The sequence below is a fragment of the Protopterus annectens genome, chromosome 3.part1, assembly GCF_019279795.1.
Source record: "Protopterus annectens isolate FY-2018-M chromosome 3.part1, PAN1.0, whole genome shotgun sequence".
NCBI lineage: Eukaryota > Metazoa > Chordata > Ceratodontiformes > Protopteridae > Protopterus > Protopterus annectens.
In genome coordinates, this window is record NC_056732.1 from 84,366,561 (window position 1) to 84,388,324 (window position 21,764).

Below are 21,764 nucleotides of genomic sequence, written 5' to 3' on the forward strand. Positions count from 1 at the left end.
TTGTAAGAGCAATATTTAAAATCTATCCCTATTGGTCCCCTTAGCATTTTAGGCTGTGTCTGGAGTTCTTGCTCTCAGAGGTTGAGGGGTATGGGTCTGGGGGTTCTAGACTTGCAGGGGCTGATTGCTTGGGAGTTGTTACGGCAGCAGCAGGAAGGGGATTGCTGGAATGCAACTGAAAGCCCCAAAACTTTGGGTTAAATAGCTAAATTCAAATACAGGATAGTCCAGTTCATGTATGTTTGCTGTAATGAACATAAAAGAAACTGAAGGGTGACAGCATTATATATGGATGGCCACTAACCCTTTATTATCATGTAGTAGCTGCATTCATGTTGTATGTGATAATATTTTGAGAGAATATGTTAAAAAAGATTATATATTTTGGAAATGGGTATTCATGAAGTTATGTCCTTTCCTTATATAAATATGCCAAAGAAGTATAACTCTAATTTAGTATGTTTTGGAAACAGTGAATTAGTGTGGTCCCATTTAGTGGGTTCATAATAGCTCCTTAAGATTAATGCTCAAATGGTATAGTGGTACATTACTCTGATTATAGTGTATAGGGTCCTGGGTTTGATACTTGGCAGTGCCGATTATTCCAAGTGATTTCAGCACTCACAACAGGCTGTTGCTAATTGTAGACATTTATAGCATGACAAGTCCTCCCCCCAACAGGCTAAGAGGTAGAGTAGGTAAGCGAATGCGATAATGAATGTAGGGCAATGCAGCTAAGGGGGTTAGAGGTGGGTTAGGGTATTTTGGGCTGGGGAGTAGTATTAATGTATGTGTTGTTTCTCTTCTTGCAGATGGCTAACCTACTGGGACTACGTCAGCGGTGGCAAGCTATTGCGGCCCAGGCAGAGGAAATATTTCAGGAAGTGTTGATGTCCGAGGTGGTAATGGAGCAAGAGCAGATACCAGGGCAGAAGAGGCGACAATCTACTTTGAGAACTCCAGCCTGGGGGAAAAGGCAATGGACAGTGAACCAGGTGGTCGCAACGGGGGCATCGGCTCCCAACAAGTCTCAAGACGGAGGTTCAGGTAATGGTTTTGCTTCATCAGTTCTGGTTGAGGAAGTGAGCAATGAGGATCTTGTGGGGAGTGGAGATGAAGGGGAACTCTTAGGGTGGATCTCGGGAGAGGATGGCGTGTGATAGAGGGTGTACAGAGGGGAGCAACAGAGTTATCCAGGTATCCTGGAGGGGATGCGGCTGAGGTTTGGACAGGGTCAGGGGATAGTCTGGCTTTAGGCTCGAACATAGGTCCTGAATTTGGGCTGTAGCTGAGGGACTGGTTAGCTACCCAAGCCTTGGGACAAGAGGCAGGAACTGTCTTTTTGACTCCACACATTCCAGGGTCAGTGAAAGAAAATATTTGGAAAGGGGAATATGTTGATGTATTTGAGTTGATCGATGTGGAAGGGGTGCAGCGGTTAGTGGAGGCTGAGTCGGCTAATAGTAAGAATTTGTTGGTGGCATTAATGGCTTTGGGGAGGAAAGGGATAGGTAAAATTCACCCTAGGATGTGGAATAATTGGGTGGTAGGTTTTATTTACTATATGGCTGCACAGCTGGAAAAAGATGGGTTGTTGGCCCTGCCACTTCTGGGTTATTTCCTTACCATTCAGGAGAGGCAATGGTTAAGGTCAGGGAATGCATTGCTTTGGTATGATCAGTGTTTCCACAAATGGAAGGCTGTGGACCAATCACTACACTGGGAGGTGCATCATCAAGATATATGGTTAGCCACGATGATGGACAGTTATGGTGGCTTTAGCAGAAGGGTAAGCGGGGGAGACGGTGTGTGTTGGTCTGTCAATAGCGGCTTTTATTCTTGGGTAGGGTGCAAATTTTCACACACTTGCTCAAGATGTGGAGGGAGTCATTTAGCCATTTTATGTGGTCGCCGTGACCTTTCTGTGTTAAATTTCAATGTTATGGCTCGGGAGGGTGGGTTTCCCTCCAAGCAACTGTTTCAAATTATATGGGGTAGGGGCAATTTTCTTGTGTCCAGGGGATGTGGGTTCTTTAGAGGGGAATAGGGGAAGGGGCACCTTTCCCTATTAAGGTGGAGATCCTGTGGGGCATGTTCTGGGGGGTTTCTGGCCTCACGATTAAGAATGAGATATTACAGGGGTTTCATCAGTGATTTCCTATTAAGTCTAGTGTGGGGGAAAGTGGGGGGGGGGTTGCAAGAACCTGCAATCAGTGCGAGGTAAAGAGGACATATTGGAGAGATTGGTGGAGAAGGAGCAGCAGGCTGGGTGTTTATTGGGTCCTTTCAACAGTCCGCCCTTCAGTAGTAACAAGATGTCGCCCTTAGGGTTAGTGCTGAAGAAACGAGCTGGAGAATTTAGATTGATACATCACTTGTATCATCTGGAAGGAGGTTCAGTTAATGATTTTATTGCAAAGGAGGAGGTCAGGGTGCATTATGCATACTTGGATGATGCCGTCAAGGTGATTAAGGAATTTCGGGAGCCATGGCTGATAAAAGCTGACATTGAGTCTGCCTTTCTCTTGCTGTCAATCAGGTCAGAGGATTAGCCATTGCTGAGGATGATGGTAGGTGACAAGTACTATTTTGACAAAACCATGCCTATGGGTTGTTCAGTGGCATGTGCAACATTTGAGAAGTTTAGGAAGGTATTACATTGGGTATGGCAGCTGAGGGTGGGAACGCAGAAGGCAGTTCACTATTTAGATGATTTTCTACTAGTGGGTGAAGGATGGGCAGGGGCCCAGGAAGGTCTGCAGGAGTTTATGAGCATGTGCAAAGAGTTGGGGGTACCGTTGACCCAGCATAAGATGGAAGGTCCAGCGAGAGCATTAGAAATTTTGGGATTAATGGTAGATGCAGACCGGGGACTGTTTTGTCTGCCTGAGGATAAGATGGAGAAGCTTCGGACGGCTATACAGTTGGTGCTGGAGAAGGATAAGATATGGATTCGGTCAGTCATGGAGTTGTTGTGGCTTTTGAATTTTGCTGGTCGACCCAGGGCATCTCTCTTGTAGGTCAATGATGTTTATGTTGAAAGGGGGCTGGAGTAAACATCATTGGGTTAGGGTGACCAAGTTGGTGCAGGAGGATTTGTTGTTGTGGGCTTGTTTTTTGTGATATTTTAATGGGATTTCCTTCTGGCAGTCAGACTGGGTGGGGTAGGAGGAACTTCAGTTATTTACAAAAAAAGACGGCTAAGTCAGAATTGCTATTGTTGGTATTACGTAAATTAGTTTTGCAGAGTCTGTTAATAAACTTTTCATTTACATGCCTGGTGCAAAGAATGATATTGCTGATAACTTGTCCTAATTTTAGTTTTGCAGGTTTTGGCTGCTGGCTCCAGGGGCGGAGGAAGTACCAAAAATCCTGCCAGAAGAGGTACCGTGGGTCGAGGTAGCCAGGAGGTTGGTGCATCATTCTTGGGCTATCTCTACAAGGAAGGCTTACAGTAGGGCTCTTTGTGATTTTGATCAGTTTGTTCTACAGTTCCCAGAAGAGGAAGGGGTATGGTCGGAGGAATTATTGCTGCATTACTTAGCTCAAGCTTGGGAATTGGGAAAAGCATTGCAGACTGTCAGGGTGGATTTGACTGCAATTAGCATTTTTGCTAGGGTGTCTGGATTGCAAAATTTTACAAAGTCATGGACAGTAGGGAGGATGTTGAGGGGGTGGTGGAGAGTGGTTGGGGAATGGGGGGATATGCGTTGGCCACTGATGAGGGTGGTATTGAAAGTTTTTGTTGAAATGGTTAGTGCTATTACAAGGTGGGTCTTTGGATTATTTTATGTGGGGCACATTGTGTGTATAGTTATATTTTAGTGCTTTCCGTGTTTCTGAGTTGCTAGGTAAGTTATGTTGGAAGGACGTAATCATAGGTGATGAGGAGGTTGCTATTGGTTTACAGAAGAGTAAGACAGATCAACTGCATAAAGGTTCACTGGTGGTGCTTAAGCCTGATAGGAATATTGGCCTTTGACCAGTAAGCTGGGCCAAGGAATTCAGGAGGAGGTGGATGGGGAGTTTAGATGAGTTAATGTTTTGCTCAGTGGATGTGAAGGTTGTGACAAATAGTAGATTCATACATTTGATTAGGAGGGTTTTCCATTGCATGGGATTTCCAGTGGATAGGTTTGCAGCTCACTCCTTTCATATTGACAGGGCTTCAGATTTAGCTAGAGAGGCCAGTTCCACTGAAGTTATTAAGAGAGTGGGGAGGTGGTCTTCAAATGCATTTTTATCATATATTAGATACAAGTTGCTGGTTTGATTAATGATTTTCTTCTTCTTTTCTAGGAAAGCAGATTGTCATCCTGGGGCACTCATATATCCACTGGGCAGGGAAATGTGCATTGGATACGGAGGATGGTAAAAATTTGGGTTTGTCCCATTTAGGATGGTCAGTGACTTGACATGGTGTTAGGGGTCTTAAGTGGGATAGGTTGATCCATGAGTTTGAGCAGGTGAAATTGAGGGTAGGGTGTCCTAGAGTATTAGTGATTCATTTGGGAGGCAACGATCTTGGAATTCTTTCTAAGAAGTGATTAGTAGATATTATTCTACAGGATTTGTTGAGGTTGCAGGTGTTGTACCCAGGGATGGATATTGTTTATTCAGAGTTGGTTCCTCATTTGTGTTGGAGGGATGCTCATAGTTATAGGGATATTGAATGGGTCAGGAAGTTTATTAATCAGGACTGGCTAGACAATTAAGAATTTTGTCGATGTATACTATTGAACATAGAGATTTTTTTGGATGGTGATGTTGTTTGATATTGATCGGATGAGGTGCATTTGAATGAGGTTGGGTTGGATTTGTTTAACCTTCACTTGAAGTTGTTTATTGAAGACATGGTTGAGGCTATGGTTTAGGAGGAGGAATAGCTTGGGAACAGGCTGGTGGCAGAGAAGAGGGACAGGATTGTCCTCTTCTGTTACCCTCTAAGGAAGGTGGTCATGCATTGTATGGGGGAGTAAGTGAGCTGCTGGACACTACTTGAATAAATGAGAATTCATTGGTTAATGGTTGGTTTGGCAGGAGGTGAGCAGGTACACTGTCTATTTAAGGTTGGTGGGGTGAGTGGGTACGCTGCCCTGAGGTATGAATCAGCCAGAGTGAGTAGGTATGCTGCCCTGAGATCATTATCGATGAAGATAATTGTTGTTATTTCAGTTGTGGATAAAGTTTATTATTCAATAATATTTAATAATGGTTGTCAAATGGCTTTATGTCTTTGGTGTGATTCATTTTAAAGGGGGGAAGGGACAAATGAAGTTTGGAACAAACTAATTTGTCCTGGTCCCACTTTTAGGTAGTAAGGGTGGGGGATATTACTTTTGTGAGGATAATGGTTTGAGTGTTTGTTAGGTAGGTTAGATTGCAGGGTTTGGGTTTAGTCGGTAAAGGGTAAAGAGAAGGAGAGCTTAGGAGAAGTGATGTGGGGGAGGGAGGGACTTAGAATGGTGTTAAGTGATCGGGCTTAGAGGAAGTAGGCATATTTTGACATGAGTTGGTGTCCCTCCTGCCCTCCCTTTGAATTCTTGGTTGGAAGATTTTGGGGGTTTAACGTGGAGGAGATGAGGGACAGGATTGTCCTCTTCTGTTCCCCCTCTAAGGAAGGTGGTCATGCATTACATGGGGGAGTAAGTGAGCTGCTGAACGCTACTTGAATAAAGGAAAATTCATTGGTTAATGGTTCGTTTGGCAGGAGGTGAGCAGGTACACTGCCTATTTAAAGTTGGTGGGTGAGTAGGTATGCTGCCCTGGTGGAGGAGGTAACAGGGAGAGTAGGTATGCTGTCCTGAGGTATGAATCAGCCAGGGTGAGTAGGTAAGCTGCCCTGAGATCATTATTGATGGAGATAATTGTTATTTCTGTTGAGAATAAAGATTATTATTCAATAATATTCAGTAAAGGTCATCAAGTGGCTTTATGTGTTTGGTGTGATTCATTTTAAAGGGGGGATGGGACAAAATATTATTCCCATTACTGGTCTGTAACCTGGTACAATCAAAGAGAACTCACATTAGCCCAGTAAAAAAAATGGAACACTGCCTAGAGAATAAAAACAGTTTTAATAAGAATTAAATGCATAAAATTGAATACAGCTTCAGATACACTGAGTAAATATTCAATAGGTTTTGATTTAGCATGCATTTCCTGAAAGGTACAGTGTGAAACTTATATGAAAGTCATTATTTAGTCACTTCAGTTTTCAATTTTTTGCCAGAAAACCACAAATTTTACGTGGAATAGAAAAAAAATAATAAGGCTAGAATATGAAGAGATGAGAGCTATGCTTAGAGTCTTAATCATCTGCATTAACTGCCAGAGTTCAAGGAGTGCTGTGCCATTCGTAGCATGTAAGACTCACAAGAGGTCACCTCAAAGGGTCATGTGTGACACACAGTAGTGGGACAGGGCCTTTAATCCATCAAAGAAGATAAGGATACTGATACCCGAGATATTTTAGTGAGGAAAAATTGAGGCTTGTCAAGCTAGTTAATATGCTTAGTGAGGTGTGTGTCAAAGTAGGCAGTATAGTCAATGCTGGACCTAAGGAGTAAAGTGGGACTAAAACTTCTTGGAACTTGACAAGATACCATGAAGACTAAGTTATACAAAGAAGAATAATTTTCCAAGCAGAACAGAAATGTAGTAGTCAAAGGAGAATTTGTTATCAGTCTATCCAAATCCTTGATGACTGTGTCAGATTCAAGGGGAATGTTATCTATAGGATACACAGTAGTTATGCTGGATCTTCCAAAAGAAACTATGTTACATTTCTTGGTATTGAGGATAAACACATGATTAACATACCAAGCATTTGATTGGTCCAGTACTTGCTGGATAATTTGAGTGTCAAACTGGGACCTTATAACTGCCACCAGTTTGCAATCATCATCAATCTTAATTAGCCAAAGTCTCTTGATTTCATTTTGCTTGTTTCAGAGATGTGTATAGTAAAGAGATAGAATTCCAGGGCAGAGCCCTAAGGGACACAACTAGTGATGTGTTTCTGTCCACAGAAAATACCTCCAGCTTTATCAGGATGGGTTCTCTCAGATAACTAGTTGCTTATCTAGTGAACTACGTATGTCTTACTGTTGAATTGGGAAAACATTATTGAAAACCTTAGCATACAAGACAGTGTCAAAGGCCACTCCAAGGTCCAGATAGGCCATGTCAACAGTATTCCCCATAATCCATGTGCTCAGTAACCCTTTTAAAGAACTTAACAGTGTGAACAGGCATGATCTGCCTTTCACAATACCAGACTGCCACCTATAAGGGGCATTTACATGATTATTTATTAGTTCAGCTATAATGCTTCTGATACCTTTACATATAATACTAGTGATACTAATATGTCTGTAATTGCCAGGGCCAATACAGAGACCTTTATGTGAGGCCACCAAGGCAGTTGGTTTCCATACCAGGGGGATATAAATAATTGAAAGACTTATGCTGTAGAACTGACAGATGGGTTTGCTAGCTGGAGCTTTGCACTTCTCGGTATATATCTGAGGATATTATCATAACTAATGATAGCTGTATTTTAAAAGTAATGAAATAACTTAGCCTATGTGATTTTTGGAAGGCAGTTCAGTATGAGATAGATAGAGGTGTGATGATGTGCAGGGGGTTGGGTGTGTGGCTTGGGTGAAGTTGGAAAATAATTTATCCACAGGAGTATCACCCAGAAATATAGCAAAGGTGGGGCATTGGGGGAAGCTGCCCTTTTGCAAGGTGTTACGCAATGTGTCGTCCCCACTCTGGGCCAGTAATCAAGGAGCCTGAATACTTACCACTGTCACTGGAGAGGGACATTCACTTGGAATACAAATGGATACACTTAGTATTTCCAGATGCAAAGCTCTCTGCATCAAGCACGATTTACATAGGGCACACACTCAGCCAGGGGTTTGGGTGTCTCTATCTGTCTCCCTCCAAGTCTCCAATAAGACTCCCCATTGGCACCACTGTAGTTTTAGGTCCTCAGCCAAGTGTCTAAGCCAAGTTCTTCAGTACCCTTTCTGTAAAATCAGAGCTTTGTGTCCCTGCTCCAAGTAGCTAACACACACACTCTGATATTTAATTTTCACATACACACACCTGGCAAAGACTGGCACAGATTTACTAGCTATGCCACCTTCTGTCCAGACTATAAGGTAGTTTCCCTGCCACCAGTCAGTTACTATAAGGCTCTTAAAAGGGTATGCAATTATACTGAGTGAAGGTAATATTAATACAAATGGTAATGCTGGCCAAACAGGAAGGCTTTCAGGAATGGTCAGAGTTATCACCAAATAAATATGTGCAAATACTCTCAAAACTTGAATATTTTTTAGAAGGACCAGCCACAATGAAATGTTTAAATATATTTAATAATAAATAATAAAAGTACATGAAAATATTAAATATCTATTTACAGTGAACACCAGAGTTTCAGTCACACAAAATATTTAAAAAATAACACTGCTGTAAAGATTCACCCAGCTACAGAAAAACAATATGTAACTATTCTCCCTATATTTTCCTGACTAGTCTAAAAAAGTACTAGTCCCTGGTCACTTACTAGCACAAGGCAAGACAAAGTAGGTGAGTGGTTTTCCTTCTTTGTCAGGTTCCAAGAACAGACTGCTGAGACTTCAGTCTCCTCTAATATTAAAACATTATTTCTGTAAAGAATGACATCACATAGATCTGGTAATCTGACTTCTGATTCCCTTGCTATCACCAACACTAGAAGCTGCCAGAATTTTAGTACCTAGATGTCAATAATGCACACACAAGAGCATTGCTCAGATCTAGTGCAGCTTTTGGAAGACAAAAAAAAACATGTTAACACTTCTAGTCTTTCTACAGAGCTACTAAGCCATACTTCTTACAGACATTACATCTCTGTCTTCATTCAAAACTGTGAGATAACATCTTTATGGTCTAGGCCCAGTAGTTAGTTTTCTAACCATTTTTTGAAGTTTATAATTAACCTCTTCTCTTCCAATATTCTCTGTCAAAACATATACATTCAATTCAGTTATAATAATACATGTACATTTCTTTTCTTTCCAGCAGGGCACACTGTTGATACATTTTAGCACAAGCAACTTTACAAATATATTTTTAAACACAAGCATCTGTACAAATCAGTTTGATACACAAATGACATATAATTATTTACAAAATGCCAGGTAGCTCTGCTGGCATATGTTACACATTCACTGCCCTACTTCTCCTAGCATGGCTGGCAATATCTCCTATCATCAGAGGGGGCATGATTGGCAAGTACAGTTCCTGGATTCTTTCTTGTGCCATATGGAATTTTTGAATGCCAAAAGAAAAAAAAGCAGTTTGGCACTTCTTACGTGGTAAGCTGCTGTAGCAAACACATTTCTATAATTGTAGCAATCAATTTATAATAGTTTGAAAGCAGGAAATGTAGTTTGAAGGGATGGGGACCTGGCTTGATGTGCCACACTAAGGGAGCATGGATTTTATTTTTCAATTGAAAAGATGTTGATGGGGAGCAAATTAGGGACAGGTATTGTATACTAGATGAGTCACCTATGGATCTCATGATAGCAGTATACTCTGGGCCAGAGGAGGGATCCCAGGAAAAGGTACAATTAGAAAAAAGTTTAATGCAGAATTGTTGAGTTGCAACCCATAGTTTATAGCTGGCCTTACATTTCCTAGTGGTAAGTTTGAGTAACTTAGCACTTTTAAGTCCCTTTAGTAATAATTAATTTGATATCTTTTGGAGATGGCCAGGAGCATTTTCCTTTTTCTTATAGAATTTGATGACATAGAAGTTCTACCACACCAATTTAGCTTTAAACTTGCCATTATGTTTATGGGTAGAGATTCCTCCATAAATCTACCCAAGTAGACTGCAGCATCAGGTACAATGTATGATGGGTGAATATACCATTTGTGATTATCAGTAAAGATTTGCAAATAGTCAGTAGTCTGTTTTGCTGATATCACTGAATGTATATAAGGTATTAGATATCATAATGCAGATTTTCAGGAAGAAGGTCATAGAGAGATGGTAGGATTTTGACTTTTGAAAGGATAACAAGGTATTTCATTCATTTGTTGATTTTGTTGACTATTTAAAGTGTTCAAAGAGGGTCACAGATGGGGTTCAATAATTGGCAATAATAAGGTAAATAATTTTACTGAGTGTACCTAGAACTTCAGCCAGTTTCATGTTCGTATCATGCAGAATCGGGGCAGAGACATGAAGGTAAAGAATAAAATACAGATACTCCCCTGCAGCTACTGGTGGCTCTGAATGCATGATAGGGCATTGCACTCTGAAAAGTGGAAGAGCTGTCACTACACTGGAACAAGGCTTCTGTAAATAAACAGTTGTTGATATCCTTGAGGGTAAACAAAACCTTAAGTTCATATATTTTGTTGTTTAGGCTTATGTGATTTAGCAGTACTTTCTTGATATTAAGCAGATTGGAATTTGCCATGTTGGGATGTCCATCAGGGGAACTCTGTCTAAAAGGGTCAGTGTAGGAAGCAGAGGTTTGAACCAGTGTCTGGAAAACAAGAGGTGAAAGGAGCAGGCTATTTTATATGAAGCAGGGGGTTCTATTGACCATTTCATCTCACATAAACATACAACGAATCATCACAGAATTACATAAATTTGCTTACCATTTATGGAATCCTTTCATTTTAGCCTTGAATTAAGGCAAATACTGCCACTTTAAGTTCTTTGTTTTGCTGGGTATTTGGTACAACTTGTAGGGTTATGTCATTTTTGCTATTCAGCCAGTCAGTTTTCCATGTTGTATTGCAGGCTTTTTGAAGTGGTGTGTGTGGTGCTGGTGGGTGTGTAGCACAATCAGATCAGGTAATTTCTTTTCCTTGTGTTGTACTGGTGTATCACAATCAGATGACGGAATTTCCTTGTGTTGTATAGGTGTATGGTCATAGCTTGTCTGCAATAAGTATATGCCTGTGTAGGATGCAGTTATTCCCATCCATTTGTTTGCTTACGCTAAGAACACTGTGACAAAAAATGTGTGCATATATGTATGTATGTATTGAAAAGTCTCACCTCCATAGTCTATAACAGCTGGAAAGAATGTAATGCGCACTGTGACCTGAACATTGCAGTGATGGTTCAGTTAATCCCAGGCATACTCAGGTTCTGTGTTTTGTCAGGTTTGGAGTGCTCCACATATCTATTACTGGGCTTCAGATCAGATATTGTGTAAGGTAACATGCATTTACATGTGCCATTGGGTTACTGGGTCATAGACTACCTCTGGTAGACCGGCATGTACGGAGCATAATGGAGTGCACCTGACAGTGCAGTATGTGCACATCACTTTTCATTATGAATCTGAAATCCATATGAGTGTTAGAATATATTACATTCATTGTATATGGCAACGTCAGTTGTCATGATACCGTACAATAACTAGTATGACCTGAGCTCACTTGCATATTAAAGCATGCCTCTGTAAGACCCTGCTGTCCTGACTATCTTTATGCAATTGTTCCATGTGGGTATATACCATGAGTCATAACACATTTATGGGCATTCACATTTACACCCAGTGTTCATTCATAGTGAATATGTGTTTGATATTTTAGGTGGATGCATATCAGCTATCTATTATTTTCCAGAACGTATAAATGTTTTCCACATATTTTTGTTATATTCCTCATGTAAGTATTTTGTTTGAAACAAGACATCATGATTTGTATTCACTAAATCATGATATTCATGTGAGATTCTTACTTTGTGTCATTCATGACATGATGAGTTTGAAATACTTCCACTGCATTCAGCAACAAAGATAAGTGAATATTTGTTATTTCTTTATTTGTTTTTAACGAAGGTCTTTAAACCTATATTAATAATTCTAGAAAATAGATGCACTGCATTTTTCCACTATTGGTATTAAACCTTAGTTTCCTTTTTATGTGGTGAGAGTGTGTCAGCTAGCTCAAGACTTTAATTTGCATTAAGGCAGTTCCAGGTCAATCAGCTACAGATCTAGGTGCCTTTCCCACTGACCCACCCTGTCCCATCTGTGTTGTTAAACTCAGTGTATCTGTTGTTCTCTTTTCCTTATAATAATTTGACACTATAATTCCCTCCCTCTCTTACTTTATTGGCTGTTGTCATTAAGCATCATTTTGTGAAGTCTCTCTAAGCTATTCCCCAGGCTAAGTAACTTTTGATATCATTTCTTAATATTGAGTGTACTGATACTGCTTGCTCTGTTTTTACTGCTAATTTAGTGAGTTTCTACTGTTATGACTTTACTGGTTCCTTCTGGTGGCAGAAGGTCTCCATGCTAATTATGAGTGTTACTTGTTACTGAGGCTAAATTCAAGTATCTTGCTGTTGGTTGGTGTACTCTATTGAGCTTTTGGTTGCTATTTTGTATGTCATAAATAAGGCAATATAGTATGATACTGCTTATCACTTAGTGGCTTGGATGGCTAGATTGTATAGTCAAAGACATTTAGAACCTTACGTTACTTTGTAATACCTGCTCTCCTAATGTGTACTGTCCTTTAAATATAACAGTAAGTTGTCTGGATCTACGTTGGTTCCCACTAGGTTGTTCTTCATGTGTAGACTTAGATTGTTTGTTTTAGACAAGCAGCATTTTTGCAGTAAATCAACTCCAAACCCACAGGTACAAATCCCCCTTCAGCTCTCCTTAGAAAGCATCAGCGATGATCATTTTGAATTTTCCAACCATCTCTGTAGCCAGCTTGGTTGAAATGGGTATCCTGAGATAATGCAGCAATTGCCTTATGTTTACTGACAGCCACCTACTAATTAAACCAGCAGACACAATGTGTGAGAGATGAACTTATACAATGTTATTGGAGGCAAAGCTCTCTCATAAAGCCACGACAAATAACAAGCAGGTTGTCAGTATCACATGACACACAATAAATAAAGCACACACAGCTCAGATAAAACATATAGCCATACATTAAAAGTAACCCCCCTAATCTACAAAGGCCTCCTAAATGTAACCTAAGAAACCAGTACCTGCAGCAACCTTATAAACACAAATCACAGGCAGCATCCACCATGAAACATACAAAAGTCACACTGGCTCAGTTCAAAAGCTCATATGACAAAATGCCACATAATCCAACATCTTACTCACAGATGGCTCCATAGTGAGACACATCATTGCGACACTTACCATGTTGTGCAAGGAAAGGGTCACAGCAGTTGCCTATTAGGCACCGGAATTCGCCATGCCACGCAAGTACTTGAGTTCTTGCATCACAAATTCACATCTGACATAGTCATAGTATATATGGGTATAAATAACCTGAGATGTACCTCCCTGAACCACAGGAAGAGAAGCATGACAGCATTCTTGGAATGTGTGTCTGTAGCTGGTATGAACACAGTCTTGAGCAGCATTTTACCATCACCAAGAATGATGCTGCAATACACACAAAAGATTATTTAGTTCAACAATTAGCTTAGCTTGTGGTGACATTCTAAGGTATCAACCTGGAAAGAGATGGCAGACAGTTCCAACTGCTTTGCTAAAGATGGGCTGCACCTCTCCCTCCAAGGCCTTTTTATATAATCTAAATCCTTATCCACCCATGCAGTGCCTTTTTTAGGCAAAGCCAGTTTTCTAAAGCTTTCAACATAAATAAACAGAATCTGGATAGACTTAGATTATTCCTGCTTTATAGTAGGATCATCTCCAAAATACTAGTACAAGTACTCCATACCCCAAAAACACTGATTATATGCATCATCGTGAGAGAAGGTTCAACAGCATTGAAACACTGTGTTAATGCATGGTTTCAATGTCTATCACAAATTTAGGCCCACCACATTAGACAAGGGAACTAAAGGTAACAGCGCCTCGATATTCTTTACAAATACTTCATCTCCAGGGTTGTTAGACAAGATAATGGCCTAGTACTCCTTCATGTCCAACTTGCTATTAACAAAACCTGTTATAATATCATAGATAACTACAGGACCCCCTCTATGTCCCCTTCAGCCAATATCTACTACCTAACTAGTATAGAGTACCTAAGTAATAAGTCAAACACAGTCTCCCAGGAGACTTCAACTACTCCTCCATAAACTAGGAGACTTATACATCTTCAAGCATGTATGCCAAAAGATTTCCAGACTTCATCAGTACAAACTACACGGATCAATTAGCCTGCTCCCCAACCAGAGGTTATAAAATCTTGGACTTGGTCTTTACCAACATGGAGCAGCTTTACTCCCCATCAATTGTAACTTCCTGTCTGGTCAAATCAGACCACAAGTCAATCGCATTCACCATAAGACTGAAGCCTGAAGCATCTTCTTATACCTTAGTATTCAGAGTTTATGCGAATGCTAATGTAGTAAAACTGTGTGATCACCTGCAACTGAGTGATGACCTGCTAAATTCAAAACCCCTTCATCTTGATGATCCCACTGCTTATGCAAAATCTTTCACTGCCTAATTCCATGCGCATGCTAATAGATGCATAGATGCATCAGTCATTGTGAGAAATAAATGCAATGCCATATTCAAAAATAAACCCCAAATATAAACAGGTCCTGTAATAAAAAAGAACTATTTGCACATACTTGCTAAACTAATCATGGAAATCCAGAAACTGATCAAATAAACAAAAAGTAGATATGAGTTAAAAAATAACTAGCCGGGTGAAGGATAACAATAACATTTTCTTTACAAATAGTAAAAATCTCAGAAACAATGCCCAGCACTGTTCAGAGCTAACAGTAAATGATATCATATACTTGGAACTGAAAGACACAGCTATCCACTAGTGGACAAAGTTATATCAATCTTCCCTCCATCTTCCTTAACGATATTCTCAGATCACATACATACACCTACCACAGCCCCAACATTTCCAGGAACAAGTTCTCAAGGTGCTAACTAAGGCAAACAACATTACACCTATGGGGTCAGATAACATACCAGACTGCCTACTGTCTGATCCCCAACAGAAACTATTCAATATCAGACTCAAAACAGGCTTCATGCTAGACAATTGGAGGACAACAACAGTCATTCCATTACATAGATATGGGGCTTCACTGGACTCAGGTAAGTATGTGGCCATAAGCCTGGCCAATCTCATCTGTAAGGCTGTAAAAATAATCATTGTGGAATTAATAAATAAGGCTTTATGTAACCTAAAGACTCTTACCCAACCAAGTTCAGAAACATCAAGGACAGGTCCTGCCTACTTAACCTTGTTGACTTCTTCAAAAAAGTTACTGAAGCAATGAATGCAAAACAGTGCACATTGCATATATAGACTTCAGAAAGACATTTGATACCATCCTGTATTTGGATATTGCAGATAAACTCCCCAGCTAAATGTAAATCCCTATGTAACTCATTGGATAGTAAACTGGCTCACAAATAGAACCACGTCATTAGCATAGGCAGTTGTACATCCTCCAAAATGTCTGTCACTAATGGTATACTTAAAGGTTAGATTTTTGGCCACTCCTGTTTGGCATTTACTTATAGGAGTTCAAAGCTGATGTTAAGAGTTTGTGACTGATCAAGTTTGCAAAACTCGATGCCATTATAAACAGTGGACACCAAGATCCCCAAGATGGCCTGTCCTGAACAAAAAGCTGATGTCAAAACCACGGACTAAAACTAAATGCCAAGAAATGTACAATCCTATCCTTTGACAAACATGACTCCCATTGTAACTATTACATTGACAACACACCTCTACAAATCAATCCCATTATTAGAGGTCTGGGAGCCAATGCTGATGAGGAATTGTCCTTTGATCACCAAGTGCCCACTGTTGTAAGGAAGTCATTTTTCATTGCACAGCTTATGTCTAAATGTACTGCATTCAGATCCATTGATCTAAAAAACAAGGCAAGGGCCTGCATTGTAAAAACAACGCAGACCATCTCAAGGCCTTGCCCCTTTTCTTAGTATCATACAGACTACTAAGAGGCAATCTCACATATAGAGCTTCAACAGACTCTGTTCTTTCACACAATAAATATTCACAACTCTGGTGGTATCATAAACACTGACTCAAGGGATTTCAGTCTCTTTTGCAAAATAAATAGAACATGTTGAAGGTAAGGTTTGTATCACAGAACACCTCTTCTGTGGAACTGGCTTCCACAGTACTTCACTTATGCTATTCAGATGTAATCTTGATGACTGGATAGGTAACCACAAATTCATCCCCAGTTTAGAACCCCTGCCCCTCAAAGAGATGGGAAAACATGTAAGTCTCCCAACATATCCTTCTTTGGTCCATCTCTAGGTTATTGGTATGCAAAATATAAGGGCTAAAACCTACCATGGAAATGCAAAGCTAAGATTCTTAAGATCCTCAGAGATCAATAGCTTAATAGCCTATTAAGTACTCATGGTATTGGCTAGTCTGTTACTACAGTGGTTTTGTTATGTAATTAATGGCGAGTCATTAGACAATATTGGACTTATCTCTCCATTACTGTTTTCATTTCTTAAACAGCCTGTGTACAAGTTTGAAGGGTACAGTAATGTAATCCTGTGATTAACAGCATAGAGAGCACATATGCATTATTGTATTGCATAGTGATAAAAGTAATGCATGCCAATGACATGGATTTTGCAATTTTTTTTGATTGCATCTTACAATTGGATCCACTATGTATGAGCCCATTTACTGACAGATGTCACCTGAGGAGATAAGCCTGACCCCTACCTGAGGAGTCCAAGTCTGATGAGAAAGGATCATACCCACCAGATGTCCATAACCTTCCCATGCTCTGGTTCTATCAAAGCAATGATCCCATGACCTTCCAAGAGGAGGGGATTTTTGGGAATCGATTATGGAGGCTGTTCAAGACACGTTCTGTGACCAGATGTAGGCCATGATTGGACAGTTTTTCATACACACGGTCTGTTCAATGTGTGACTCCTTCTTAACTCATTACAGGTGAGTGATGCCTCCACATGCTTCTGCAGTTACATCCTACCGATGCCTGTAGGTGTCAAATATTGTTCATATATGCATTAATAATTCTGAAACTAAGCTACATACAATGTATTGAAAGATTTTGTGTTAAAGATAGCACAACTGCACAAACAACTGTATTAATATATGACCTCTGCCTAGTGCAGGTAAACAGATATTAATTATTGTTCATACAGTATTTTTTTATATTGTCATAAATTTCATGTTTTTCTAAATATCTCTAGGACCAAGTAGCACAGACATAATTACATAATTGCTCAGCCTCATATGAAAGTTCTCAGCTGGTTGAACAAAATGCTGATGACATTATGTATATAACTTGAGTTAATATTACAAATTTAATACTTACTGTGTTTACTGTGACTTATAAAATCCAGTTTAAGACCAAGAACCTAATGAATATTATCACTATAAAAAAAAGATTATCATGAAGAGTTTGAAATGTTCTTTTTTTTTTTTTTTGTAACCATCATGGTTCCAGAAACATGATTTTTTTTCGAACTTTGAAAATATAATTTTATTCTATCAAAAAGTTTAGGAATATCCCTCAAAGGAGTAAACATGTTCTTTGCATTCCTTCAATATGGTTATGATTTATGTCATGGCACAAATTTGTGCACATTCTGAGATATGGCAGTCATGTTCTCCCTGTAATTTCACTGATGTTGTACCTCAGGTTGTGCTCCTGTTGTGTCCTTTGCCGTGTCACATGAACTACTGACAGCATTATAAGTGCATTCGGTTAGGTGAGAGTAGTTGTAGTTACCATACATGGCATATGCCTTTCATTGCCTGTGATATGCCAACCGTTTGTCCTGTGCAGGAAATTAATCATTATTACATGCATTCTAGACCCACAATTGTCTGCAGACAAATACATTGTCATATGTAAGCATCTCTCTTGACACTACATTGTGTAGACATGCACTATGTCACTGTGTAGTATATGTGTGCAGTCTGGCAACACCTGCAGTACAGTGTTACCACTTATGTATACATCTCTGTTGTATCTGTGTTGAGGATCACTAAGATCATTGTTGACAAAATCAGCAACTGGCACCGAGGATTCATGCCTGTCAGCATTATCTGTCTTATTGGCCTCCGATGTTTATCAATGGAATGGCAGCTATATGGGCTACTCTGTGCAGACACATCCCACTTTTATTTTTTACTGTCACCCAACCATTGGCACTTATAATGCTGTCAGTAGTTCATGTAGAAATGTTTTCCTCACTTTAATGCAGTAAATCTGTATGTTGGATCACATGCAAGTCAGTGACACAGGTTACTAATGGTCTTCACCAAGCTGCCACACATCAATTCCACCACTAGTCCCATGAGATGTTGAAAGTGTTAGATTGGTAGTCATGGTGCTAATATGACTGAAATACCCATTGCAAACTCAAAGTCTTTCTGTCTCTAGACAAACCAGTTCCTTACTCATAGACAACTGCCATGGCCTGAAAACTAGTAGTAGTTAGTGTACTGATACTGCCCCGTGGCCTGAACACTAGTAGTAGTTAGTGTACTGATACTGCCGTAGCCTGAACACTAGTAGTAGTTAGTGTACTGATAACTGCCATGGCCTGAACACTAGTAGTAGTTAGTGTACTGATACTGCCATGGCCTGAACACTAGCAGTAGTTAATGTACTGATACTTCCGTGGCATGAGCACTAGTAGTAGTTAGTATACTGATACTGCCATGGCCTGAACACTAGTAGCAGTTAGTGTATTGATACTGCCGTGGCCTGAACACCAGTAGTAATTAGTGTACTGATACTGCCATTGTCTGAACACTAGTAGTAGTTATGTACTGATACTGCCATGGCTTGAACTCTAGTAGTAGTGTACTGATACTGCCATGGCCTGAACACTAGTAGTAGTTAGTGTACTGATACTACCGTGGCCTGAACACTAGTAGTAGTTATGTACTGATACTGCCATGGCTTGAACTCTAGTAGTTAGTGTACTGATACTGCCATGGCCTAACCACTAGTAATAGTTAGTGTACAGATTCTGCCATGGCCTGAACACTAGTAGTAGTTAGTGTACTGATACTACCGTGGCCTGAACACTAGTAGTAGTTAGTGTACTGATACTGCCATGGCCTAACCACTAGTAATAGTTAGTGTACAGATTCTGCCATGGCCTGAACACTAGTAGTAGTTAGTGTACTATCTCAGTATACTTTTGGCTAAACAGTAGCTACTTTCAAGTATGCCAATGTATGATGAAGTTTTTAATGAAGCTATGTCAATACATTGCTAAACTCTGGAATAGTATCCCCACACAAATAAAACACTCTGACAAACTTGATAGTCTTAAACCACTGCTTAAACAACTTCTTAACCAATCCTGGTCCAGCACATATTCATCACAAGGCTGAGACTTCATGTTCACTGTACAGTACTGTCCAAATACTCTTCTTAAACAGAATATTCTCAAACTCTCACTGAAATGACAAAACTATTTTTATACATAACTGCTGCCTGTACAATCCATTAAGTTGCACGTTGTCTTTCCCTTTAGTAAGCTCTGCCTCTGTAAAATCTTAGAATGTACAAATGTAACTACTGTATTTGTATCAATGTAAACAGAAATGTAACTTCTCTGTGTTTAACTGGAACCAAGTATAATGCAATGTAAGCAAATGGAGCTTTTCTCCCTGGGCCTCTGCTGAAAATGAGTATTACAGTCGGGCTTTCCCAATACACAAAGACAAATAAATAAATAAATAAATAAATAAATAAATAGCCTAAATTCAGGTTATTCTCATATACAATAAGAATATATGAATTTTTATAGACAATTACCTCATTGTAAAACGGTGAATTTGTACCTTCTTTCACAGTTGTTTGTTTTTTTTCATCACCTATTTCTATGATTACTCCTGGATCAATGTTTTCGCCAACTAATTGCCGTGCTTCAATTATTGTTACTGCAATCTGAAAATGAATGAAAATGTGATGAATTACATTATTCATTAATTTAACATCAAAGTCAACCTACTGGTGGAAATAACCAGTTACAGCTAATAACCAAACCATGTAGAATGGCATGAAAACATTAAAGATAATTTCATGTTATCAGCAGCAATCAATACAATGAGATTAACACTTTAACAGTAACACCAAAATAATGCAAGCAGATTTAGCACAGACATCTATTTTGATTTCTTAAAAAGTCTTAAAGAGACTGCAAATGACCATATGAAACTGTGAAGAGAGTTTATGGATACAGTTTGGATTTATATCACTGATATTGTACTTCATTAGTTGAGATAATACCAATTATTGTTATACCTCATATTTCAAACACAGTTTACTTCCTAAAATCATAAAGTATTACAAAGATATGTCCCTATGTTAAAGAACAGTTCTACATTATTTTTCTCTAAAGCTGCTAATTCCAAAACCCAGAAGAAAGCTGGAAGTAAACTGTTTCACAAGATGAATTCAGCAAAAGGAAATATTTTTGCAGTATGTATTTTAATATGTGGATAACAATGCAGATTTCCATACCAGTTCGGGCGAGGCCTGGGTTAACAACGACCACCACCAGTACTGTTAGACAACAGAGTGCTGGTGGAAATTGGGCTACTGTTGGCTGAAGGAGAAGAAGAGGGGAAGGCATGCCCGAAAGCAGAAAGAGAGGAGGAGGGTTAGGAGTGTAGTAGTGAGGGTAAGAACTTTGAATGTTGGCAGTATGACTGGTATAGGGAGAGAGCTAGCTGATATGATGGAGAGAAGGAAGGTGTGCAAGAGACCAGATGGAAGGGGAGTAAGGCTAGGTGTATATGAGGTGGGTTCAAATTGTTCTATTATAGTGTGGATGGGAGGAGAAATGGGGTAGGGGTTATCCTGCAGGAACAGTATGCCAAGAGTGTTTTGGAGGTGAAGGGAGTGTTGGATAGAGTGAGATTTATGAAGCTTTAAATTGATGGTGTAATGATGAATGTTGTTAGTGCATACGCTCCGCAAGTTGGGTATGCGATGGATGAGAAAGAAAAATTTTGGAGTGAGTTGGATGATGTGGTGGTGAGTGTACCCAAGGGTGAGAAACTGGTGATTGGAGCAGATCTCAATGGGCACGTTGGTGAAGGGAACAGAGTAGAGGAGGAAGTGATGAGTAGGTATAGTGTTAAGGAAAGGAATGCAGAAGGTCAGCTGGTAGTGGATTTTGCAAAAAGGATGGACATGTCTGTGGTGAATATGTATTTAAGTAGAGGAAGGAGCACAGAGTGACATACAAGAGTGGAGGATGACGCACACAGGTGGATTATATCCTATGCAGGACAGCTAGTCTAAAGGAGATTGGAAACTGTAAAGTGGTGACAGGGTAAAGTGTAGTCAGGCAGCATAGAATGGTGGTCTGTAGGATGACAATGGTGATCAAGAAGAGGAGGAGGAGTGTGAAAGCAGTGCCAAGGATCAAATGGTGGAGGTTGGAAAAGGGTGATTGTGAAGTGGAGTTCAGGAAGAGTTAAGACAGGCACTGGGGGGCAGTGAAGAGGTACAAAATAGCTGGGTAACTACAGCAGAAATTGTAAAGGAGACAGCTAGAAAGGTGCTTGGAGTGACATCTGGACAGAGGAAGGAGGACAAGGAGACCTGGTGGTGGAATGAGGAAGTAAAGGAGAGTATACAGAGAAAGAGGTTGGCGAAGAAGAAGTGGGATTGTCAGAGAGATGAAGAAAGGAGACAGGTGTATAAGGAGATGAGGCGCATGGCAAAGAGAGAGGTGGCAAAG

The 21,764-nt window shown here is 39.9% G+C and overlaps 1 protein-coding gene across 2 annotated transcripts in view; it reads right to left on the minus strand.

The window, feature by feature from the left end:
• LOC122798011 (fer-1-like protein 6) overlaps positions 1-21,764 on the minus strand; it is a 1,810,759-nt gene that overhangs the window by 1,404,822 nt on the left and 384,173 nt on the right. For both annotated transcript variants that reach the window (XM_044066595.1, XM_044066597.1), the window contains exon 5: positions 19,829-19,960. In XM_044066595.1, coding sequence (XP_043922530.1) covers positions 19,829-19,960 — 132 coding nt within the window. The remainder of the gene's footprint in view (positions 1-19,828; positions 19,961-21,764) is intronic.